We start from the raw sequence: 26,360 nt of genomic DNA, 5'->3' as shown, positions 1-26,360 counted from the left end.
TATTACTGTATTTTCATGATAATTTATATTGGCACTGTGATTTGTACTGGACCAATCACTGGCGATGCCCATGCACAGCAGATTTCAATTTTGAAGGAGGCTGCCTGTCAAGAAGATGATGAGTTATCTTTTGTACTTTTAATGTTTGCTTTTACCATTAAATTTGTATACCACATTTATGCAGTTATTCATCCATGATTTGCTCTTTGTTTTCTTTTTTTTTAATCACTTCTGATGTATCATTTTAACATAAACATGTCTCTAAAAGTAATGCACTTTCAGCCTTCTGATTTTTTGTATGTAAGCAAAATAAGTGGCATCTCATTATCAGTATAGGAAAATCCATTAGCTAACAGAATTGCACAAATATGGAATGCACTACTAATTCAAACTAAACTTGCATGGAATACTAACATGTTTAAAAATCTCCTTGATATGAACACAAAAAAATACCAGTTTTTTGACTTGGACGAATGAAATAAAGCAAATAATTGTGTCAACAAAATAACCTACGCACATTCCATAGACAGATACCGATGGGGACACAAAAAAGGCCGTAAGGCCTAGGCAGACAACCTGCCAGTCCTTATAGGACTACAACTATTACTTTCATTTTAACTTTTTGAATATTTTTTGCAGAAAACCTAATATGACATCAGAAGTGGTTTACCCCCACTTCAAGCACACCTGAGCAGACGAACCGAAACCAGGATGCGCATCACATTGACACGACACTGTTTTTCATTAACACGACACTTTTTCTGTAATTGAGCGCCGCGAATTTTTCCTGCAAACACTTCTCATTTGAAGAAAATGCATTCTTTCCTTTTGCCTTTCACTGACTGCTGTTTTGCCAGGTTACATCAGTAATATTTTTTCGTTTGATGCCACACGAACCGAAAACAGGATGCACATCACGCCTACATGTCGCACCCCTTTACTGCAAATTCTGAGCGTTTTACTGTTCATAACGAAACACTTTAAAAATGTTCGCATAAACATCTAGCCCGGGTCCTACGTACATGGGTTCAAAGTGCTTCTGAATGTAAATGTTCAATGATGTTCACTGACGTACCCAAGCCGTCGAACCTCCCGCGAATATTGCGATGGCCGTCGATTTAAGTATCTTTTTACACAACTTTAGCGAAACGGTACACGCTGGTGGTTTAAGTTTCGGTTTCGTGCCTTTCACTTTTGGTTGGGCTTGCGATTAATTCTTCTTCTTCTTCGTTGTTGAGGGCCCACAGTCATACGGGTTGATTATTCTGGCACCAAAAACTGGGGGGATCCGCTGCTGCAGTTGGTGTTCCTATGTCTCCAATGGATTCATGCTGGGTGCCTGCGTCATCGTGTTTGCATCTGACTGAGTGGAGTTATCCACGTTGAATTGTTTCAAATGGTGTTTTAGATTGCGACAATAATACCACAGTTTGGCGTGGCGTCTGTCACTGTGACAGCTGTACCGTGTGTGTGTGTGTGTGTGTGTGTGTGTGTGTGTGTGTGCCGTGCGTGTGCGCGGTGTGCCTCTGTCAATATTCATGTATGTATGCCAGTGTGTCTGTTGTGTACGTGTCAGTGTATAGTAATTTATAAATAAGTAGTAGTAGTAGTAGGTTAGGGACAAACGCAAGCGTTGAAGCTTATAAATAGTCCCTTCTTTGATCTGATGACATGTTCTGTAACAGACTTTGGTCAAGGTTCGACTCAGTCAGCTTCGTTTACATTTTATTTATTCATGACTCTATAAAAATAGTTAGGAATTTTGTAGAATTGTCCAGTTGATTCTTGAATGAGTTAATTGGTGGTGCTTGCTTTTGCACACACACACACACACACACACACACACACACACACACAAATGCCGAACTACAGTACTATGCAAAGAACTTTACATATTTCATTGTTTGCCTCTCCATTTAACTTAATCTATGATGTTTGTCCAAACATTAACATTTCATTGATGTTCTTCTTCTTCTATTGACCCCCACTGATTTAGGAGGACACAACACCAACCCACAACTCAATGATTCTGTCATGGTACATGCTGGATACTGTGTGTGTGTGTGTGTGTGTGTGTGTGTGTGTGCGGGCGCACGCGCGCGTGTGTGTCTCAGTGGTGTGTGTGTGTGTGTGTGTGTGTGTGTGTGTGTGTGTGTGTGTGTAGCAGAATGGATTTCTCTTTCCAATTTTGTTCGCTTAATTTTGTGTTGCCATGTTTTTTTGTTTGGTTTTTTGTTTGTTTGTTTGTTTGTTGTTGTTTTTTTCCCCAATGCGCCAGATACGTGCTGCTCACAGGACCTCTGTTTATCGTCTCACCCTGACTGACTACACACTCAGTTTCACTGATCACTTTTCAAGTCAAACTCTGGAGAAAACTGAGGGCCGGCAAGACTGGGATTCGAACCCCTCTACCCTCACGGACACTGTCTGCACCACTGGCAGTGAACCACTTGTTTCTTTCTACTGTACAAACAAAAAGCACCTCAGCAGCACACCACCACCAATTTTCACGAATTCACACACTGACGTGGCATGCACTTGAACACACACACACACACACACACACATTTGGTAGGTGTTACCGGGAAAGAAGGGATGGCTCCATCTAACACCGTAATTCTCAGTGCTGCTCAACGTGTGATTAAGCATTGGCACGATACCATCAGTAGGTCAGGTCAGGTCATACCCCCTCTTCAACAGAAAATTAGAGGTCGGGGATGTATATATATTTTCTAAAGGTAACGCACACAGGACACACATACTAAATCACATCAACACCTCATCATTTTTCATGCACACACATGCACATATCTGTTTATTTACTTATTTATGTACGCTTATCTATTATTTATTCACCTTTTTTTTTTTTCTCAAGGCCTGACTAAGCGCGTTGTGTTACGCTGCTGGTCAGGCATCTGCTTGGCAGATGTGGTGTAGCGTATATGGATTTGTCCGAACGCAGTGACGCCTCCTTGAGCTACTGAAACTGAAACTGAAACTGTTGTTGTGGTTGTTTTGGGGTGTTTTTTTTGTGTGTGTGGCTTCAGTTGCATCTCTCGTGTCTTGTGGATTCTCGCCTTCTCTTCAGCAGAGGCACAAGATCTCACGTTGTCAGGTGATGATGCTGGTTCCCATACAGCATTTCAAGACCGGCATGGATGTCGTCTTTTTCTGGTGCTTTGCCACGGGTAAGGAAGCCCAGACCTTCACTGAGTTCTTCGACAGGGGGTTCTCTGTCGAGCTCATCTAACACAGGCAGACGCTCAGTGGCGTACAGGGTGTCTGGTAACCACGTTTTCCCGGGCGTAAAACTCAGAGAAGTGCTCTAACCAGAGCTTCATCTATTGCGCCCAATCCTCTCCTCTGGCAGACTTCACAGGGGCGGTTTTCTTCTGCACGGTACCCAGCGCCAGCTTGATTCAATCTACACCTTCTTGACGGGCGCAACAGCCGAGTGGTTTATAGCGTTGGATTTTCAATCTGAGGGTCCCGGGTTCGAATCTCGGTAACGGCGCCTGGTGGGTAAAGGGTGGAGATTTTTCCGATCTCCCAGGTCAACATATGTGCAGACCTGCTAGTGCCTGAACCCCTTTCGTGTGTATATACACAAGCAGAAGCTCAAATACGCACGTTAAAGATCCCGTAATCCACAGCGTTTGGTGGGTTATGGAAACAAGAACATAACCAGCATACAAACCCCCGAAAACGGAGTATGGCTGCCTACATGGCGGGGTTAAAAACGGCCATACACGTAAAAGCCTACTCGTGTACAATTGAGTGAACGTGGGAGTTTGCGGCCCATGGACGAAGAAGAAGTACACCCTCTTGATGTTACTCGTGTCAGCTGCATTCTGTATCTGGGATCAGAGCTGGAGCCAGCAGTCGTTGGCGCTTCGCCTGGTGCACTGTTGGAAGGACTTTCAGGTTAAAAAATTCTTCTCACTGGGACAGGCTTTGCATGCTGCTAGGGCCTGTCTCTTCTCTTCGATGGCGGGTGTCATTTCAGCAGAGTGCACCTCAAACAAACTAATAAAAAAAAATAAAAAAACCTGCCGATTTGCTGGTCCTCTTTCATGGAAACGATTTTTCTGGCATGCGTCCAAATTCCTCCACTTTCCCTTGTTCACGTGTCTTGTTGGTGTCGATGTGAGATCTGCCCTCCTTTTCCGAGGAGTGCAACTTCTTGGCTCGCAGTTTCACCTTGGTGCATGCAGACCAAGGAGTGGTCAGTGTCACAATCCGCGCTGTGTAAGCTGGACACTGGATGTGCCAGAGCACACGGTAAGGATCAGGTCAAGATCGGTGCTTGGATCGTGGGGGGGTCTACAGAAGACTCTGAGTTGCTGAGGCACTGATTAGACTGACTAGTCCCGCTGAGGTGAGGAGCTGGAGACTGGAGATAATATGATACGCTCAGTTCCATCTGTAGGTAAAATGATGGACCCCAGCAAGCTGTTTCTGAGTTCTCTGGCCTCGTCTGGTGATTTCCCCTGCCAGAAAAGGTTAAGTTTCTCTCTCTCTCTCTCACAGATCCTGACCCTGGGAGTCTGATCTCTTGCAGGCGATAATGTCCATCTGCAGTCTGGTCAGTTCCATGTCACTGCCATCTCCCGAGCATCGCTCGCTTTTTCTACGTCGTCATTGAAGCCTGGAGTCATTGTGCTGACATTCCCAGTGCCCACCTTCAGGGCAGGAGTTTTGTTATTTCTGTTGCCTGGTGCACACTTGTCGATTCGCATGTCGACTTCCACCCTAAACATCACGCATCCAGTGAAATAAGGGACCGTGGGGAGAAAGCACTCTACTGGCTTGAAGCGGGCCTTGAAGCGGTGAGTTCAACGACCTTTTAGCAATCTGCCCTTTAACGTCAAATTGTTCATGCTGTGGTCTTTCTCCGTGAAGGGTGGTGTGGTCGAGGCGTTGGTCCTGGTGTTTTGTGAGGGTGTAGGCCTCGTTGGCGGTCCAAGAGGGGTCCTCGAGAAGCGGGCGATAGTTCACGGACATGTACGAAGTCCGTGGCGGTAGCTGCTCAATGAGATGCAATGATCTCTCCCACTGTCGGAAGCAGCTCCTGTCGTCCAGCTCTACGCCGATCGAGCATTAGACTTATGACCGGTAGACTGCTGCTTCCCGTGTTGTGTCGACGCTGTAGAGTGAAGCCGGAGTGTCCTCTCTAGGGTATAAAGTCTGTGTAAGCAGGTATGGAGGACAGACCGTTACCCAAGCAATATCCCCCCCCAACCCCAGGTCGCTAAGATGATCCAATGGAAAGGCAAGTGCCGATACACATGGTTACAGCGCTGTCACAGGAGTTGCCAGGACGTTGATGAATACAGCCTCAGACTGCCTCAGGGACTGGTGACCGCGGGTTTCACCTCAGGGTTGACTTCCGAAGCTTTTCCCATGAGCGGGTATAGCCATATGGCCACAAGGCAGTTGAGGTTTTAATCAGTGTTTTCATTCAGACGTGCTACTAGCCTAGGTTGATGAGTCCCGTCTGCCCGAAGCAACTGGTTTTAAGGTGCTAGTGATCCGCTTTCGCCCTCCTCCTGCCAACAGAAACAGCTCCACTGGGCTTTGAGGCTAAACCACACGTGAGGCCGGAGATGGACTTTGCTGTCAGAGGCCATCTGAGACGCACACATTTGGAGCATTTTATACACCAGTGAGAGCTTATCCTCACTGCCTACCCCCGACATAACAGCATTTGAAGCACCACAGTTCACGTGAAAATAAATCAAACACATGATAAAGTATGCGCATTACTGACAAGCCACGTCACACTCATGACAACCAGTCAGCGAGACAGATACCAATAATTACGATTTGTAACGATTCCCATTACTGATTCCAAAATGTCTACATGCACGAGTGAACCGTACATCAGTGCAATTAAATGGCTCCAAGATAATGTATCTGCCATGTTATGTGCATGGGTTATTAAGCACTGACACTATATCAGCAACGGAGATCAAGTTACGTAATTGGTGAGATTCGCACCTCTGTGTTACCACACACTGGGTCGTTAAATAAAGAGTTGCGAAGACGACAGCCAGTGAGAGAGCTCGGAGCTGTTGACATGCACTTCGTTTGGAGAGAAACGGCGTGACTGTATCTGCGTTGACCGTTTCCTGGTTGGAGAGAAACGGTGTGACTGTAGCTGCGTTGACCGTTTCCTGGTTGGAGAGAAACGGTGTGACTGTAGCTTTGGAGAGAAACGGTGTGACTGTAGCTGTGTTGACCGTCCCCTGGTTGGAGAGAAACGGTGTGACTGTAGCTGTGTTGACCGTCCCCTGGTTGGAGAGAAACGGCGTGACTATAGCTGTGTTGACCGTCCCCCTGTCAGCACCTTGTGCTGGTGGCCATGGAGCGGACTGGCATTGGAGTGGTCTGGCTGTGTCTTGGCTGTGTGCTGGTCAGCGTTCAGGCTGACGATGGTAACCTTTCTCTTCTGTCGTTTTCACTTCCCCGGATTTTTTTCTTTCTTTTGTTTTGTGATCAGAGATAGAATACGTCTCTATCACCTTGCCTGTTGATTGGTTTCGAGATAATCATATATACAATTCCTGTTTCACATTGTATGTGCAGCATTTGCTTTATTGTAATTCTGATGATGATGAGTATTATGTGTGAACACAAAGATTTCATGTTATTGTTGCTGAATTTCATGTCTATGCATTTCGACATGTAACGTAAACTGATTTTGGAAAGAAATGAACCTTTTCTGCAAGTGAAAAAGACAGCAAGACCGTCAGGAAGGGGGGGGGGGGAGAGGGAGAGAGAGAGAGACAGACAGACTAAAAGAAAATGTGGTGAACCTGTGCAGACAGGAAGACGATTCAACAGTTGTATATAAATTAAATATCGTTCTCTGTAGATACCTTTCCTTTTGTTGGACTGATTGTAAAGAGTTGAGTGTACGAGCTCGTGTGCGCATATGAACTTTGAGCGTGTGAACATGTGCGTGCGGGCGTGTGTTCGTGAGTATGTGTGTGTGTGTGTGTGTGTGTGTGTGTGTGTGTGTGTGTGTGTGTGTGTGTCAGTGTTTGAAATCACCACTGTGTGTTTGTTGTGAGATCCTTCACATCCCTCATTTTTGCTCGAATGTTCAGACACTCAATCACATTTCAAACCACTTTATAACATGATTGCATCCTTTAATCTTCCAACTACCATGTCCAGTGTATTTCAACCTAGTAAAGAAAATCGTTGGTTTCTGACACCCCCTCCAAAAAAAAAAATGCAGTTGACTTAATGGAAAGCCATCCAGTTGGTCGGTTTTTCTAATTTCACTTTCTGTTTAGCTGTCATTCAAATGAAGCAATAAGATCAAAATACCTTCCTCTGAAATTTGCGCAAGATCCAAATAAACAGCAGCTGACAATTCTTAACGACCGTAAATATATGACAGATATTGCTCGATACATTTATCACAGTTTGAAATTTAGATCAACCAGTTAAGTAATTTAGTGTTTATTATCTGTTTATTTCCATATCTCCTGGGCTGATGGCCACATGTTCCAAGATGTGTAAACGAAAAACCAGTTTGTCCATGTCCATATCCATTTTGTGAACGTCTCGGTGTGTGTGTGTATTGGAGAGTGTGGAAGAACATTTTACATGTGTTTTGGTGCTTTTGATTTCCCCTTTCCCCTGATATGAGCAAGGCTAAAGTCAATAAACCATTTGTCTTGTGTGTGTGTGTGTGTGTGTGTGTGTGTGTGTGTGTGTGTGAGATGTGGAGGGGGGGGAGAGAGAACACTGAAATGTTTAATGTCATTAGCTGAAAAGCTCTGGTGACATAGTAGGTACTAAGAGAGAGAGAGAGAGAGAGAGAGAGAGAGAGAGAGAGAGAGAGAGCTTGTGCACGTGGGTGTGAATACTTACATGTCTGTGTAGCGGGGGAAAGAGACCAGAATGTGACCATATAAGTGTACTTGGTGACCTGGGGAAGGGAGATGACGTGGGGGAATCTGAATGGGCGTATGTGTGCATACATGGATGTATGTAGGGGGTGGGTATATACGTGTGTGTGTTTAGACATTTTTTGAGATATTGATGTTATTGATATTTGGTAAATTGGTTTGTTGAATGTGTTGCTTTTTAGAATTGTATTTCATATCATTGTGCGGTTTTTTTTGTTTCCAAATTTGATCTTCTTTGTGTTGGTCAGTTAATATTCATTCAAATGATTGTTAAAGGTCAGTACAACAAAAAGTTCATCTGACAATAAATGGTCTCAGTCAGTGTGTGTGTGTGTGTGTGTGTGTGTGTGTGAGACTTGACTTGACGTGTGTTTGTGTGTGTGTGTGTGTGTACGCGTGCGCGCGCGTGTGTTTGTATGTGTGTGTTGCAGTCAACGTGGCACCTGGAAAAACATACCGACAGAGCAGCAAGTATTTCTCTTCTGACGACTCCGGCAAAGCAGCCAATGGAAACACAGACGGCGACTACCCTTCCAACGGAATTCACACCGTCAATAATAACGACGAGTGGTGGGAGGTGGACCTGGGCGGGGTGTACCGCCTGCAGGACATGACCGCCTGGGCACGTCCTGGATGTGAGTGGAGTTCTCCTGGTCACACACGTCATGTCACGACGTCGTGTGCCTAGCGCGCGCGCGCGCGCGCACACACACACACACACAGACAGGCAGGCAGACCCACATATACACAGACACAGACAGACACAGACAGACAGATAGACACAGACAGACAGACAGACAGACAGACACACACACACACAAGGAGAGACAGACAGACACAGACAGACAGACACACACAGAGACACATACACAGACACAGACAGACACACACACAGAGAAACACAGACACAGATACACACAGACAGACGAACACAGACACAAACACACACACAAAAACTGCATGAGAATAAATTGTGTGTTGACAGAATGCACTTTGTTGAGCGACAGATCTCCAGATCTCTCAAACTCTTGAAAAGCATGAGAATTGGTTTATCCATAAATACAGGTGAAGTGGCTACAAATGTGAACTGTGTGTGACATGAGTTTGTGATATTTTGGCTAGTTATGATCTGGAAAAAAACCTGAAATTCGAAAGTTCATTTGGACAGTAATGGATAGCTACACGTTTGTACATAACAGAATGTGTGTGGAACAAGAAAAAAAAATTGAGACACAGAGACACAGACACAGACAGACAGACAGACAGACAGCACACACACACACACATGACTTCCGGCTCCTTTCATTTCCTGTAACTCCACCCTGTGTCACATAGCAACTGGTTTCTTCTCACATCGGCCACACGGTTTTACCGGTCTGCCTTTCTGTCTTTCCCACCTCACACCGCCCCCTTCCCTTGTCCCCCCTATTCTGGCCCTCTCTGCATGAGTGGTTGGGAAAATTGTTAACCAGACAATGATATATGGTCCCTTATTCCATCAATGCAACTTCGAAGAGGCTCCATCACTGATAAGACATATTATTATTATTACTACTACTACTACTTAAAAAAAAATAAAAAATTAAATGTACGCTTATAGTTGACTTCATCAAGTTTTTGCGCCGTATACATATTATTATTACTAGTAGTCATTTAAAAAAAATGTATTTATCTATTATTTATTCACCTTTTTTTTTTTCTCAAGGCCTAACTAAGCGCGCTGGGTTACGCTGCTGGTCAGGCATCTGCTTGGCAGATGTGGTGTAGCGTATATGGATTTGTCCGAACGCAGTGACGTCTCCTTGAGCTACTGAAACTGAAACTGATAAGACAATCACGGTATTCTGTGCCATCAAGTTTCAACTGAGACCACTGGCCCCATATCGCCCTAATACGCTCTCCGGAATCGTAAAGCTCTTCGTCAGTCTATAGACGTTGAACAAGGGATGGATTATGATTTGAGGCTCTTGATTTCGAGGCTCAAAGGTACCAGCAAATCTGTAGCCAGTCCCCAAAAAAGAGATGCATTGTCTGACTTTTTCATGTTCAAAGTTAACCGGCGCCTGGTTCCCTTCGCCATCACCGTGGACGGCCAGGAATGTGCATCAATACAGTCCATGCCCGACAACACCAGAAGGGTGGACGTGGCGTGTTCCGCCGTCATGTATGGACAGACAGTCCGAATCACCAGACAGCCACCCAGCTCACAGATCAGTGACGATCGGTCACTCAACATGGCTGAAATGCAAATCTGGGGTGAGTACAATCACCGACACTTTTTAAAAATTTTTTACAGACAGCACAATAGAAGGCGCATCACATGTGCTTAAGCCTACTTGCTTTCGTTTCTGTCAGTCACACGCGGATTGAGAAAGTGTGCAAGCATCAAAATTCGGGCTGCTCTCCCCAGGGAGAGCGCGTTGCTACACAACAGCGTAATCCATGTTTTTGTATTTTTGTCCTGCATGCAGTTTTATTTGTTTTTCCTATCGGTGGATTTTTCGACAGAATTTTGCAACCCTTTTGTTGTCGTGGGTTCTTTAACGTGCGCTAAGTGCATGCTGCACACGGGACCCCGGTTTATCGTCTCATCCGAATGACTAGCGTCCAGACCACCACTCAAGGTCTAGTGGAGGGGGAGAAAGTATCGGCGGCTGAGCCGTGATTCGAACCAGCGCGCTCAGATTCTCTCGCTTCCAAGGCGGACGCGTTACCTATAGGCCATCACTTCACTATATAATATATATATATATATTATTATATTCCTTTTTCTTATCTATAACAAATGTATTGCTAAAGGCGCTTAGAGCCGCAGGTTAAGCACAAAAAATGCACATTATCATTAGTATCATCATTATTATTATCATTATATAATTTTGTGTATAAAGTTTGTTTGTCAGTCAACTTCCTCAACGCCAAATTTCTGTCAGTTTAATCCCCATTATATGTTTTCGGCCAGTAAAAGAGTGTAGCCTTCAAATTCCACCTCCCTCACTTGTGCACTGTTGGGCAGGCTGAGGCTGATGTTCCGAATTTAAGAGATACAGTGCAGGTTCTGCTCCGGCAGTCAGCACCCCCTTTTGATTCAATGACCGAAAATCCCTTCTTCGTTCATTTGCCGTGTTTATATCGGTTCATTAATCATTTGTTTGTGGTTTAGTCATATCTAGGGAATTGAGTTCAAATTCGAAGATCAGTCATTGTCTTTGTAAATTCAACTTTGTGCCATCGTTAAAGAAAAAGAGGAAGGATTATTTTAACATCAATGATAATGAGTATTATATTTCCACTGAGACTGCGGTAGGTTCATAACGTTGGTGGATATATATGTATTTCAAGATTTACTATTACAGACCAGTTGGTCATTGTGTGTGTACAGTGCCCAGCGAGGTCAGTGACTGTCCAGTGGGCAGGTACGGGCCATCGTGTAACTCAAACTGCAGTCTATACTGTCAGAACGGGCCCGGCAAAAACGCCTGTTCCAAGGACACTGGAAATTGCTATGACTGTGAGTGACGCAGAACACAAATCGTGAAACTAAAGTGACAATGTATTTCAGCGTACCCCTACCAGCATCTGCTCACACATTCAATAGCATATAAGCTACACGATTGTGTTCAGAACACTGACACACACATAATAAAAGGGAATCAGTGTGGAAAATTGCTAGTCCTCCAAGAAACATGAGAGCGCTACCATATCTGAATATCTGACCAGCTGGTCCAGTTTATTTATCCTAGTTGAAGTGAGTTTTTTTCTTTTTTCTTTTTGGTGGTAATATGCTGTTAATAATTTTTACAAATTATTTTGATTGACAGTATTGTTCCAGATTCTTGCAAACACGGAAAGTACAGTTGGACGTCTAGACATACCAATCAAATGCGATTCAGATTGTTTGACTTCAATGCAGTACACACGGATTGTCTTTCCTTTCTATAGAATTAAGTTTTTCGTTTCTGTTTTCCCATCATGTGCACCGTTTCCATGGCATTACTCCTGCTTCACTCATTCCACATTATATGGTTTTGTCCGAACGCAGTGACGCCTCCTTGAGCTACTGAAACTGAAACTGAAACTCATTCCACAGCAGCAGCAACCGGGTTCGACTGTCGCAGTTCCAACGTCGGCAGTCCTTTGTATCTTTTGTATATCAAATACGTAACTGAGGTCCTGTGTGCTGCATGCACTGGTGCACATAAAAGGCAAGAGATCTGTCCCTGGCGAAATTCTGTTGAAAAATCCACCGTGCGGTTATATTCACAGCAGCGGGCCCACTGGCCATCTGGGAGTGGACAAGCTTCAGGAGTTGTCTCACTTTTTAAAAACAATGGCAGCAAATCAGACAACGGCAAGTATCAAAGCATTTTCCTCCTGTCTATCACTGGAAACATCTTGGCGCGCATTATCCTCAACTGACACATCTCTGCCATCTCAAGAGGAAAACCTGCTCACTGTGGTTTCCGTCCAGATCGCAGCACTGTTGACGTGATTTTTGCAATTCGTATAGTACAAGACAAATGCAAAGAACATAACTTAGAACTGCATGCAGTCTTCATGGACCTGACCATGGCATTCAATATTGTCATAAAGAGGCGCTCTGGACAGTACTTCATGAGAGGAGTCTGATACAATCGAGAATTCTATCTAAGTGTGTGAAACAGGGGTGCGTCCTGACCCTGATGCTATTCAACATTTTCTTCACTTATGTCGTCAGCCATGCTGTGAGAGACACCAAAGACGGGTTGTACTTTAAGTACAGAGGAGATGGGTTCCACTTCTGCCGACTGACTGTCAGAACTAAAACAGTGGTGAAGATAATCCTAGAAGCGCTGTTTGCAAACCACTGCGCCCTGACATCACACAAGGAGTCTGATCTCCAGACGATTGTCGGCAAATTCGATGAAGCAGCGCGGCTCTTTGCTCTCACGGGCACCATCAGTCTTGGCAAATCAGAGGTCCTGCTCCAGTCCATCCCACTATTTACAGCCTGTTGCCCCTCACACCCCCACCCCAGCCCCCCATGTACACTGAGGAAACAGAAGAACTGAATACTGTAGAGGAGTTTAAATACTTCGACATTATCATCTCCAGTGACTGTTCCCTCGACAAGGAGATCAGCGCCAGGATCTGCAAAGAAATCCAAGTACTTGGCAGACTGCGACCCCACGTACTGAACCAGCGCAGCATCCAGGCATCAACCAAGCTGAAAGTGTACGAGTCGGTCGTTTTCTCCAGCCTTCTGTACGGTTGTCAGACCTGGACTTTGTTCAGAAGACACACCAGGTTCCTGGAGCGCTTCCACGTGCGTAGCCTGCGTGTAGTCTTCAGCATACGGTAGCAGGACAACGGGTCACAAATCTGTAGACCTTGGACAGAGCTGAGGCCACAAGCATCGAAGCCATTATCCTCAAAGCCCAGCTTCACTGAACAGGAAACATCATCCGAATGGAGGACTCCATAATTCCCAAAGCAGCTCCTCTCTTGCGAACTTTGCCTTGGCAAAAGAAAGAAAGGAAGGCCTCTGAACTCTTCAAAGTCTCCATTGAGGCCAACACTGTGCAAACTGAAATCCCACCCACCCAAGGAAGTTAGAGGAGGGTGCATAAGACAGGACCGGCTGGCGTGCTCTGACAAAGCATGCACTCAACAACTTTGAAAAGAACTGCCGCAGAACCGTCGCCGAGGTCCGCAAGAAGACTGAGGTGGCAGCAGCAGCAGCAGCAATGCCCAAAGAGCCCGCACAGTTTCCCTATCCTCACTGCGACGCCCATGCAGATCCAAACTAGAACTCCACAGTCATATGCGAGTCCACGCCAAACGAGACTGAGAAGACCATAGATGTCGTCGTCAGACAAGACGAACTACCAAGAGACGTAGACGTGGAATGAATTGAGGCCCCGCGTGCTGTGTGCACTTTTATTATTATTATTATTACTTTTTTTAAATTAGTGTTTATTTATTTATTTATTTATGTACGCTTATAGTTGACTTCATCAATTTTTTGCGTCTTGTACATATTATTATTATTAGTTTTTTTTTTAATGTATTTATCTATTATTTATTTACCCCCTTTTTTTTCTCAAGGCCTGACTAAGCGCGTTGGGTTACACTGCTGGTCAGGCATCTGCTTGGCAGATGTGGTGTGGCGTATATGGATTTGTGCGAACGCAGTGATGCCTCCTTGAGCTACTGAAACTGAAACTGAAACTGAGGGCACTCGCGCACATATAAAAAGAACAAGATCTGCCCCTGGTAAAACTATGTTAGAAAAATACACATTAATTCTCTCCAAACGAACAGCGAAAGAGACGACGTCAACAGCGTTTCACCCCAATTACCATCATCAAAATATTGCAAGCGGAAGGCTCTTATACTGAAGACGTGAATGTTGACAAAGAATACCACAATTCTGACGACGGAAGCTAAAGGTTGGGTCATTCAGACACCCACTGGACATCCGAGGGGTCTGTGTAGAGGAGAAGAGAGGACTGGCCGTACTGAGTGAGTTAAGAAGATAAGTACATACCTGCCTACAAACCAAAAAGAACAGACGGGTTGGGTTGGGGAAGGATGGCTCTGCACTGTGGTGACACCCTCTCCAAGTATTGTTCTAATGTCAAGTGCATATGCTTCAGTAACCTAACAATTGAGCATATAATTTTTGACTGTAGCTTGATGAAGCCTTATGTGCACGAAAGTGTGTCTTCACAAGTGACTGAGAACGTTGATGTTTTTGACTTTTTGCATTCATTATCAGGTGTTTCACTTGTCAGTTTAACGACTTCTCTTTTACGAAGTCCTTTAAGTAATTTCCTGTAATTGTATTTAGATTAATTTTTTTTTTTTCAAATTTCACCCACATTTCACCCTCATTTGCCCAGTTTCCCCCAACCCTCCATTCATTCACACCTCCCACCCCTTCTAACCGATAACACTCAAATGTATTCATAAATACTTTAACAAAATGTCTTCAATCACCGATATGTGTGTGACGGGACATTAAACAAAATTCCTCCTCTCCATGGAGAGAGCAGCCATTATGTTACATTGAGAAATCTGTTGTGGCCAGACAGGAACACATCACACCAACAGCACAACACATATATTGCCTTCTCTCAGTGTGTCAATACTGAACCCCCCCTCCATCGCAGTGAGAGAGAGAGAGAGAGAGAGAGAGAGAGAGAGAGAGAGACAGAGACAGAGACAGAGACAAAGCGACACACACAGAGAAAAACTGCAACCCCCAAAACAGGCGTCTTGACAGGCGTCTAGGTACATGTGTTTGGTTTCAGTCGGATAAAAAGCAACAGCCGCTTTGCAACACGACTTCGCTGTTTGACCCCACACGCCTTTCAATAATGTCCCACAGACTGCCAGGCCGGGTGGTACAGACGGAACTGCACCAGGCAATGTGGTCGCTGTCTCAACACACAGACCCAGAATTACTGTCACTCCACCAACGGACAGTGTCGGTCTGGCTGTCAAGCTGGGTGGCACACGCCGCTCTGTAATGAAGGTATACCCCATGTCTTGCTGTGTTGTAATCACACGTTTACTCCTGCTCTGTAATGAAGGTATACCCCCTGTCTTGCTGTGTTGTAATCACACGTTTACTCCCGCTCTGTAATGAAGGTATACCCCCTGTCTTGCTGTGTTGTAATCACACGTTTATTCCTGCTCTGTAATGAAGGTATACCCCCTGTCTTGCTGTGTTGTAATCACACGTTTACTCCTGCTCTGTAATGAAGGTATACCCCATGTCTTGCTGTGTTGTAATCACAAGTTTACTCCCGCTCTGTAATGAAGATGTACCCTCTGTCTTGCTGTGTTGTAACCAATGGATTTCCATTGCTGTCACAATTTTACTGGAAAGTATGACAGCAATAAAAGTGGCTGGATGAATCGGTAATTTTGTTGGCTTATTTTGTGTCTTCGTTTTTTTGGTTCTTTTGTTGTTGTTTTTTCGTTTTCTTCCCCCCCCCCCCCCGCACCCCCCAATCCCACCCCTCCCCCAGCCTTATATTGATTATGTTAATGGTTTACACATGTTTAGGGTAAGCTCTCAATGCCTGATCAGAGAGTTAGTTTATGCGAAGATAAAGGTTCTGTTCTGTTTTTAATACAACTTCATTATTTTTCTCTTTTCTGATATTCATCTTTTTTTTTCTTTTTTTTTTTTTACAGCAGCTGTGGTGTAGCGTATATGAATCAGTCTGCACGCTCTGCACCTCCTTGAAACTGAAACTGAACTTAAATAAAGGGAGCTGTCATTTCCTATAATGATTGCTTGTATTTTGTCTCAGAATGTCCGGACGGATTTTACGGTGAAGGGTGTGAGAAGACGTGTGGTAACTGCCGGAACACCAGTGAGTGTCGTCACGACACGGGGCAGTGCACGGGAGGGTGTACCGAGGGCTTCACTGGATCACACTGTACTGAAGGTACGTGCACAATTTGAACATCATGTGTTTACTTCCTTTACCTGTACTGACCAGCAGTTAAATCAGTTGGTATGGATGTGTCCTGTTACACATGCACATTGAACAGTGGCTTACAGTCTGCCTTACAAGTCAGTTGTACAACTGGTGGATTTTGCACGAGGATATTCAACCACTGAATGCAGTTTCCTGTGCATTCCAATAAAGCGTAGGAAGTCAGTTGTACAACTGGTGGATTTTGACGCCTTATCCAAGGTGGATAAAGATCGGCATCTACGTCCAGTCTGGTGTCTCAATACTACTGGGATAGATCTTGCAGCAGATATTCCTCTCAGATACGTCTTCTAGCCTCGATCAGTGTGAACTATTCTGTGGTGAAAACTACACGAAAGGCTTTGCAGAACCCCAGAAAAATATTGGCTGATTGAACCCGAGAGCACATGAAGTGAGGGCCACTGCCACTTCTGCTGCCTTTCGGCACTTTGTGCCTCCTTGGCATGCTCTGAGGACAGCCTTCCGGTGTTTGGAGAACCCATTCATCAAATTCTATCTAGAGATTTTCGTATGACCAGGTTTGATGGTTCCACGGGGTTTTCTTAGTAGCAGTTAACAAAACTGTCACTCAGGCTCCCCGTAAGAACCACTAAAACTGTGCCCTCCTCCGTCTGCTTTGAAATCTGCGTTGGTTTTACACGGTACAGTATATAACACCAAAATGGGGAGTTTGTATCATACTCCATGTTCGGTTAAATGCAATCACATTGTCGAAACTCCAATGCCACATGTCCTTCGCTGTTGCTGGGGTTCAGGTGGGTTATTCTTTATTGGCTATTCAGCGCTTGAAGCAAGGAAATGCACTGATAGGCTGAGAAGACGTTGGCCCCGGCACATGCGTCTCAGTATTATACAAATTCCACAACAGACATGTTTGGTGTGTAATTTACCTGTGTCAACAAATGTCTGACGTGTAAACATGTCACATGTTTGCCGTGTAATCAATCTGTCATAACAGACAAATGTCTGAAGTGTAATTTACCTGTCGCAACAAATGTCTGAAGTGTAATTTACCTGTCACAACAGACGTACGTCCAAAGTGTAATTTACCTGTCACAACAGACAAATGTCTGAAGTGTAATTTACCTGTAGTGTAATTTACCTGTCACAACAGACACTAATGTCTGACGTGTAATTTACCTGTCACAACAGACACTAATGTCTGAAGTGTAATTTACCTGTCACAACAGACACTAATGTCTGAAGTGTAATTTACCTGTCACAACAGACACTAATGTCTGAAGTGTAATTTACCTGTCACAACAGACACTAATATCTGAAGTGTAATTTATCTGTCACAACAGACAAATGTCTTTAGTGTAATTTACCTGTCACAACAGACACTAATATCTGAAGTGTAATTTATCTGTCACAACAGACACTGATGTCGAACGTGTAATTTACCTGTCAGAACAGACACTAATGTCTGAAGTGTAATTTATCTGTCACAACAGACACTAATGTCTGAAGTGTAATTTACCTGTAGTGTAATTTACCTGTCACAACAGACACTAATGTCTGAAGTGTAATTTACCTGTCACAACAGACACTGATGTCGGACGTGTAATTTACCTGTCACAACAGACACTAATGTCTGAAGTGTAATTTACCTGTCACAACAGACACTAATGTCTGAAGTGTAATTTACCTGTCACAACAGACACTAATGTCTGAAGTGTAATTTACCTGTAGTGTAATTTACCTGTCACAAAAGACACTGATGTCAGACGTGTAATTTACCTGTCACAACAGACACTGATGTCGGACGTGTAATTTACCTGTCAGAACAGACACTAATGTCTGAAGTGTAATTTACATGTCACAACAGACACTAATGTCTGAAGTGTAATTTATCTGTCACAACAGACACTAATGTCTGACGTGTAATTTACCTGTCACAACAGACACTAATGTCTGAAGTGTAATTGATCTGTCACAACAGACACTAATGTCTGAAGTGTAATTGATCTGTCACAACAGACACTGATGTCGGACGTGTAATTTACCTGTCACAACATACACTAATGTCTGAAGTGTAATTTACCTGTAACAACGGACACTAATGTCTGAAGTGTAATTTACCTGTCACAACAGACACTAATGTCTGAAGTGTAATTTACCTGTCACAACAGACATTAATGTCTGAAGTGTAATTTACCTGTCACAACAGACACTAATGTCTGAAGTGTAATTTACCTGTCACAACAGACACTAATGTCTGAAGTGTAATTTACCTGTCACAACAGACACTAATGTCTGAAGTGTAATTTACCTGTCACAACAGACACTAATGTCTGACGTGTAATTTACCTGTCACAACAGACACTAATGTCTGAAGTGTAATTTACCTGTCACAACAGACACTAATGTCTGAAGTGTAATTTACCTGTCACAACAGACACTAATGTCTGAAGTGTAATTTATCTGTCACAACAGACACTAATGTCTGAAGTGTAATTTACCTGTCACAACAGACACTAATGTCTGAAGAGTAATTGATCTGTCACAACAGACACTAATGTCTGAAGTGTAATTTCCCTGTCACAACAGACAGCTGTCTGATATGCTTTACTGACTGTCTCTTGTTCACAGATAAGACTTCTGATGCCATCATCATAGGTTCTTCTGTTGGTGCCGGACTCATCTTAATCGGCATCTGTATCTTCTTGTGTGTCCGAAAACGGTAAGCTGTGGCCATGGCTAAGATTATGCTGTTGATGATGCACATGTACACTTGAGTTCTAATTTACTATCTAGTTTTCTGGGCATGGAAGTGTTTGCATTACGCACACGATTCCTATGCAGCAGCGACACTCTTTTCCAATGAACAGATGTTGCAGGTGCAGAGAAAGACTCGACAGGGTCTGTGTCACTGCCAAACTAGACAGAACTTCCCCAGTATGAGGAAAGTTGGTTAACTCACTCAGTACGGCCAGTCCTCTCTTCTCCTCTACACAGACCCCTCGGATGTCCAGTGGGTGTCTGAATGACCCAACCTTTAGCTTCCGTCGTCAGAATTGTGGTATTCTTTGTCAACATTCACGTCTTCAGTATAAGAGCCTCCCGCTTGCAATATTTTGATGATGGTAACTGGGGTGAAACGCTGTTAACGTCGTCTCTTTCGCCGTTCGTATGGAGAGAGTTAAAGGGATTTACCGACAGAAATGGGGTTAAACGCGCCTGAAATCAGGCCAACTGACTTGCGCAGTTGTGCAGCGAGCCGCGATTTGTCAACGCTAACAAGTGGCGGCAGAATCAAAACACCGCACCTTCAAGTCGACTGAGCGCGAGACGAGCAACGCACGTTCTTCTGTTGGTGTCGGACTCATCTTCATCGGCATCTGTATCTTCTTGTGTGTCAGAAAACGGTTGAACTGTCAGAAACAGATCAGTTCGGTTTCGTTCGTTTCGGTTTCAGTTCGTTTCAATGCCCCCAGGGAACACACGAAATAGACTCCTTGCCTTTACCTTTGGAAAAAGCTGTGTGTTGGAGGAAGGAGCCACTGTAATGGTTATACGCTTATTTGCCTACAGTGTCCATTTGGGTCTGAATTCGAATCCGTCTTGGTCTCGCCAATTCCCCGAAGTTTGACGGGAATATCAAAGAGGAATATCAAAGTGAGTGTCTAGTCACTGGGATGAAACGATAAACCGATGTCCCGTGTGCAGCACACGCTTGACGCACTGAAAAAGAACCCGTGGCAACATAGGTGTTGTCCACTGGCAAAATTCTGTACAATTCTACCCTGATGGGTGCACAGATGTATTGATTGCATGCACTCAAGACCTAACTAGCATGCCAGGTTATGCTGCTGGTCAGGCATCCGCCCAACAGATTTGGTGTGATGTAACGGCCTATATTGATTAAAATTGTGTCCGCGGAACGCAGTGACGTACGCCTCGTTGAGAAAACTGAAACTGTATAGTGCACATGAGCATTGAAATCTGTTGGGGTATGTGATAGTGCTGGATAGAGATCTATTTCGTTTTCATTCAATTATAATGGCGACTAATGGCATTTGGCCTGAGCTAACCTTGTGTTACGACATCATTAAGAGCACGAGTGTCGTGCTTACATGGCGCTATGTTAAGTTAATATTCGTAGGAGGATCAAGTTACCAAGTTCGTACTTCAGTTTGATTTCTTTTGTTTGGAAATGAATAATTCATCAGTATCTATCAACCCCAGGATACATGGATATATATACTTATATTGCGGGGAAAAAAAGAGTGAATGATGAATAAATATTTTATTTTCTTATTTGGTGCAAGGGTCATATAATTAGTGTCGTGCATCAGGCTTGCCACTACGTACTGCTCAGTGGAGCAGTGCTCTTGCTTGGTGCACCGATATACGGGACTCCACTGTTAATAGGAAGTTTTGGGCGGGTGATCGCAAATTTACCAAATTTTACATAACATTGTTGATTTCTCAATAACTGATTGAAAATCCGAGAGAGAGAGAGAGAGAGAGAGAGAGAGAGAGAGAAGAGTTCTAGACGATACCCGCCATGCAGTTTAACAAATGGCGCGCTGTCAGAAGGGATGCACGTGCACATGCAGGGGTAGGCGAGGCTTTTGCCAGGCGCTAACGCCCGTCTGCCTTGCAGGTGCAGTTCTCGTGGACCTGTACGGAATGTTCGGCACCTGAAAACTATGCCCAAGAAGTGACGGGGGTCGAGGTGTGTGCTGGTGGAAGGTGGCCAGGAAGACAAGTCTGCGCCAGTTAAATGCCGGTTCAAGTTTTCCTGTCACCCTAATGATGATATTGTTTCCAACCAGCCAGGGCTAAGAGAAGATCTCAATCGCCAAAGACGTGGAACAAGCTCCCTGATAACCTCCGTCATTCTGATTCCCTCGCATCTTTTAAATCCCGTCTCAAAACTCACCTTTTCCCTCAGCAATAAGTTCAATTGTGGCAGATCCACTTCCTTTTCGTTAGGTGTGCTTGACTATGTGTGTATACAAATGTATGTGTACATAACTACATGCATGTATATGAATGTGTATTGTGTGTGCGTGTGTTTATGTAAGTTTGTGCCTGCCTATGTGTGCGTATGTGTTTGGGTAGCTGTTAGATACACATGTATGTTAAAATGTATGTATGCAGTGTGTGTGTGTGTGTGTGTGTGTGTGTGTGTGTGTGTGTGTGTGTGTGTGTGTGTGAGTGAGTGAGTGTGTGTGTGTGTGTGTGCGTGCGTGCGTGCGTGCGTGCGTGCGTATATGTGTGTGTGTGTGTGTGTGTGTGTGTGTGTGTGTGTGGGGTCACATTTTGGTGTGTGTATGTAACATAGATATAATGTTTTATGTTAACAAAAGCGTTTTTGTAAAGCACCTAGAGCAGATTTCTGGATAGTGTGCTATATAAGTATCCATTATTATAAAAGTAACTTTGACAAGACCTCGATCTCGATCTGTGGTTGCACAGAGCAGGTAAGACAAGATGAGAATTAGTATAATACTCATCGGCCATTAGGTATGCTGACAAATCAACATATGTCAGTAATCACCAAGACACTACCACTGCAAATTGCAAAGAGAAATTGAATCGACCGTGTCGAACTTTCCTGGCGAGTGTAACTAATTTTGCCCTGCATCTATCTAGATCCAGAGAAAACGGCTAAATGTTGCAGTGTGATTGCGGCGATGGCAACGTCTCCTTTTACCAAGGAGTGTAAAGAATTCTCAAATGCCCGAGATACACCAAAACAATATGATTTAAACAGCGTGATCAGTTCGAACACCGCAATCGATTTATCGCCCTTTAAAAAAGCATGCTTATATATTAATTTTTTAACGTTATTGATAGATCCGCAATGGTGTAGTGACTAAGACAATTTCTTTCCACCCGAATATGCTGGTTTGGAATCTGCGCTCAGGCCTTTTTTTTTCCCTTTAACCACGAAGTTTTGTATAACAAATACAGAACACACTTTAACGAATAGACTTACTGATTGTTATAAAGTTTGTTGTTGTTTTTTCAAGTGTATCACAAGTGTCTTGGAAGGCCTTGTCACTCTTGTTTGATATGTTTGCATGACTGATGTGTTTTGATGGTTACTGACCAATTGAGTTATTGACCTATACCCTGTTGTAGACCTGCTTATATGTTTCACCAGCGTAGGTCCATTTTAATCCTTTGTTTTGTTTTGTTTCCAGAGGAAATATATAATAAAGTTAGCAAAATGGCTGACGTGTTCGTTATACGTTGTTTGCATGGAAACATTCCAGTATTCATACATGTCGGTTTTATGTGCGATTACGTGCGTGCTAGCGTGCCTGAGTGATCACGTGATTCGCGGTGAGTGAGTGTGTGTGTATGCATGCGTGCGTGCGTGTGCGTGCGTGCATACGTTCGTGTATTGTGCTGTGCAGTAAGGCAGATGTCCAATAAAACTGGATATGTACATATAATATATTACACACACACACACACACACATATATATATATATATAATTCTGGAGCTGAATTTCGGATGCTACAGCGCTACTTCACCATATATACATAATTGTGTGTGTGTGTGTGTGTGTGTGTGTGTGTGTGTGTGTAACGAATCAAGGTTTTATCATTTTAACACTTTATATATTGGGCTGTGTCCGACAGAAGTGGCCGCATTTAGCGGATAAGAACTCATCACACAGAGTAAAGTCATGATTGAATGAAAGGGTTTATTTGAATTAAAATAAAAAGATCACATCTTATCCATATCTTTCAGTCCTAGGATGGCACTTGCAGTCGGGTTGGAATTAAAACAAACAAAGAATAATAAGTAAAAGTACTCACCTCGATTGTTCAAGCCAGTTCGAAGGGAAACACCGCCATTTTTCCTTCGCCAGTTTCTTTGGGGTAGTTCCCCTTAGTTAAGTTTCTGCAGTTTGTTTCCCATGTGGTGGCTTCACACTTGTTTCCCGAATATTGTTCTGTTGACCGTGTGATTCGTAAATAGACAAACCCTGCCTTGCAAGACACAAACAAGTGCACCACAAAGATGAGCTGGCTTTCCTGTACAAACACACTTGATTGAAATGTGTGAAGGAGTAATTGTATACATCTGGGTATGTGTTAGGTGCGTCCATGTGACTGAGCAAGCACCCATAACATTACAATGTATGTGATTTTGGCCGATAGCAAAGTGAGAGCTGTTTAATAGATTGTTTCTCTGTTGCAATGGGAAGTCATTTATACAGCTTAGTCTTTTGTGAAGGACTGTGACTCACAAACTAGGATCAAGACTGCACTGGCAAGTGCTGCAGCCTTGGGGGCTAGTTGGCTTTTGGGAACCATCCAAACACTGACTGTCCTCAAACCCTCTTGGCCGAGAGAGTGGAGATGTAACGTGGGCAAGACGCTCTATTATGTCTATAATCAAATTCTTACCCAGACAGTTGGGACAGCGGTTGCCTGCTCTGCTGTTCAGATGAGGTCATAGTGGGACACAACTACCATATACATCTGATTTTGGAGTGAGTCATTAATGGGACCTTGTGCAATGAAGGGGGTGGGTGGAGGGGAAGTGGAGACTAACAGAGAAGGGGGAGGATTCTAACGGGAAAATGGAAGGGAGTATGGAGGAAATTGTGGGTTATAGAGACCTGGACAAAATGTAAGTGTGTGCATGTGAGTGATTTTAATTTATGCACTTACTCAGTTTAATTTACAGTTTTTAGTAATTTTACACATGTTAAACAGCAAATTCCTGTACCTATATATATCATAAACCAGTTGTGAGTCTTGAAGACTCGCAAAAATCTGACTTTCAAGGCGAAAACCAATGGGGTGTAAATCAACGACTTACCAACACTCACACCACCACCACCAGTATGCAGTATCTGGAAAACAGATACCCATGTGCTGCACTGACAACTTGAACTCAAAGGCTGACCATAGTTTGAAAATCTCACAAACCCAGAACGTGTGCAAGGATCTGTTAAGTACTTGTGTATGCGCTCAAACTGTGTGTGTGTGTGTGAATGGTTTAATCCATGATGAACAACAACCCATTATTTCTGCGATGAGTTCAACTTGTTTCAGTTGCTGTGGTTGCTGCAAGTAGTAGTTCCTTGGTTGTGTAGTGGTCAGTATCCCCACCTATCATGTGGGTGATCCGGGTCCAATTTTCTGCTGGAGAAAGGACTTTTAAATAAAGAGCCTGTAAATTGTGCTTGTATGTGGGTGGGTGCATGCAAGCATGTGGACGAGTGCAGTTCACTCATTTTTGTTGTTTTATTTCAGTTATATGCCTTCTGTGTATCTTTCACTTTATTATATTTTAATGCATTTACTCGTTTACTTTGGTTGATTATTCTACTTTATGTCAAATATTTTACACAAACCAAGTGCAGGCTGAAGGACTGACCAGCATGTTGGGTTTAGGCATTGGTTAGTTACCTGCTTTATAAGTTTTATTTTTTGTTATGCTTATGTGGTGTGACACATATGGATCAGTCCACTCTCTTCAATACCACCTTGAAATGCAACTTCATTGATTCTCATTATGACACTTTATGTATGCGAGTTGATTTTTAATCACATTAGGCCTTTATTTTTTGAAAACTGTTTCATTTATTTCAAATATTTTCCAGCATATCCACCACCAAACTGTTTTGAATCTTTTCTGCATTTTTGGCATCACAGTATGACAGGTACAGGAGCTTACAACTACTACACCCTGCGGCAGAATTCCAGTTATTTTCTGTCAGAGGGAGTTGTGGACAGCATCCAGCAAAGAAAAAAAAATTGTGGATGTATGCTGGAGAATAGGAGTTGTTGCGTTGCGAGTATAGACTTATTACTTTGTAGGTTTTGGTTTTTTAAATTGCAGTTTTATAATATTAATGATTGTGCTTTTATTAATTCTTTTAAATTACCTTTAATTTTAATTCATTTGTTTCATCTTATGAGCTCACTTCATTCATATCTAGTTCTGGATTTGTAAAGTTCATATATGGCTTGCTTCTGCAAGTTTTGTAGCATTATTTCTAAAGTCATTATTATTATTTTATCATTACTATCATCATCATTATTATATGAATCAGACAAATTCAACTTGTTCCAAGACGTCGACATTTGATTTTACGAACAGTAAATTGCTTTATGAAAAGAATAATTATCAAACAAAATTGTAGACAGGTGTAACAGCTGAATAGTTAAAAAGTTGGGACTTTCAATTTGAGGGTCCTGAATTTGTTCCGAATATTGGCACCTGATGGATTATGGATGGAGATTTTTCCATTCTCCCAGGTCACAAAAAAAAAACAAACCCACCACCACAAAACGTGCAGATCCACTGGTGCCTAAATCCCCTTCATGTATACACTCACAAAAAAGATTTAATAATTATGGACGTTACAGAACCAGGTCATTTAATGTCACATTCAGACACATGAACGTTCCTGGCATGCACACCTCCAGAAATAAGAGTATGGCTGCTTACATGGCGGGGTAAGAACAGTCAGGCACATAAAAAAATCACAAGTTGACATGATTGAACGTGAGGGTTGCAGCCCACAAATGCAGAATTAAAAAAACAAAGCTGAATTTGACACCAGAGCGCAATGACTTGGGTCTTCACTTACAGCAAGTCACTGTCAAACCTGACAGTGATACATCCATGTCATTCTTCAAGAGCTGCCAAAGCACGGTGAGTGAAGCAATATTCATGTGGATATGGTTGTGACAAACTGGGACGATCTATATAAAAAAAGAAAAAGAAAAAAAAGGGGAGTGTGTTGCTTGCTATGTATCTTTCATGTTATATTTCTGTACATTTACTGTTTATTTAAATACTTCCATTCTTAAAAAAAAAGAAAAAAAAAAGTTGTATACAAACCAATGGCAGACTTTCAAGGCCTGACCAGCCCAGCCAGTTGGGTTTCTGGACAGATCAGACATCCAATACTTGTTTCTTCAGATGTGGTGTGGTGAATAATATGGATCACCTCC

The 26,360-nt window shown here is 43.3% G+C and overlaps 2 protein-coding genes across 4 annotated transcripts in view; one reads left to right on the top strand and one right to left on the bottom strand.

Annotated features, from left to right (window-relative positions):
• Window positions 1-1,182, bottom strand: part of LOC143299752 (Fanconi anemia group D2 protein-like) — a 62,004-nt gene extending 60,822 nt beyond the window's left edge. The window contains exon 1 of one of the 2 annotated variants that reach the window (XM_076613138.1): window positions 1,076-1,182. Coding sequence is in view for 1 of the 2 variants with exons in the window: in XM_076613137.1 (XP_076469252.1) it covers window positions 1,023-1,024 (2 nt within the window). In the remaining variant the exon portion in view is untranslated. Of the gene's footprint in view, window positions 1-1,022 lie in introns of both variants that reach the window. The other variant, XM_076613137.1, reaches the window with a different exon arrangement.
• An 83-nt stretch (window positions 1,183-1,265) lies between these two features.
• LOC143299754 (uncharacterized) lies at window positions 1,266-21,552 on the top strand. 2 transcript variants are annotated; one of them, XM_076613143.1, is made up of 9 exons: window positions 1,266-1,399; window positions 5,946-6,437; window positions 8,357-8,560; window positions 9,978-10,181; window positions 11,305-11,433; window positions 15,295-15,441; window positions 16,229-16,366; window positions 19,010-19,100; window positions 21,027-21,552. In XM_076613143.1, exons 2-9 carry the CDS (start codon window positions 6,365-6,367, stop codon window positions 21,085-21,087), a joined length of 1,047 nt encoding a protein of 348 aa, XP_076469258.1. In that variant the 5' UTR covers window positions 1,266-1,399; window positions 5,946-6,364; the 3' UTR covers window positions 21,088-21,552. The 2 variants fall into 2 exon arrangements, with proteins under 2 accessions (XP_076469258.1, XP_076469257.1); XM_076613142.1 differs by lacking the exon at window positions 1,266-1,399 and having other exon boundaries at window positions 5,406-6,437.
• Window positions 21,553-26,360: the final 4,808 nt, after the last annotated feature.

The sequence above is a fragment of the Babylonia areolata genome, chromosome 25 (assembly GCF_041734735.1).
Source record: "Babylonia areolata isolate BAREFJ2019XMU chromosome 25, ASM4173473v1, whole genome shotgun sequence".
In the NCBI taxonomy this organism is placed as follows: domain Eukaryota; kingdom Metazoa; phylum Mollusca; class Gastropoda; order Neogastropoda; family Buccinidae; genus Babylonia; species Babylonia areolata.
This window is presented reverse-complemented; position numbering and strand designations above follow the sequence as displayed.

Coding starts and splice junctions, on each gene's coding strand:
- LOC143299754 (XM_076613143.1), top strand. CDS start 6,365: ATGGAGCGGACTGGCATTGGAGTGGTCTGGCTGTGTCTTGGCTGTGTG. Junction 15,442..16,228: donor CACGCCGCTCTGTAATGAAG/GTATACCCCATG, acceptor ATTTTGTCTCAG/AATGTCCGGACGGATTTTAC. Junction 16,367..19,009: donor TGGATCACACTGTACTGAAG/GTACGTGCACAA, acceptor TCTTGTTCACAG/ATAAGACTTCTGATGCCATC.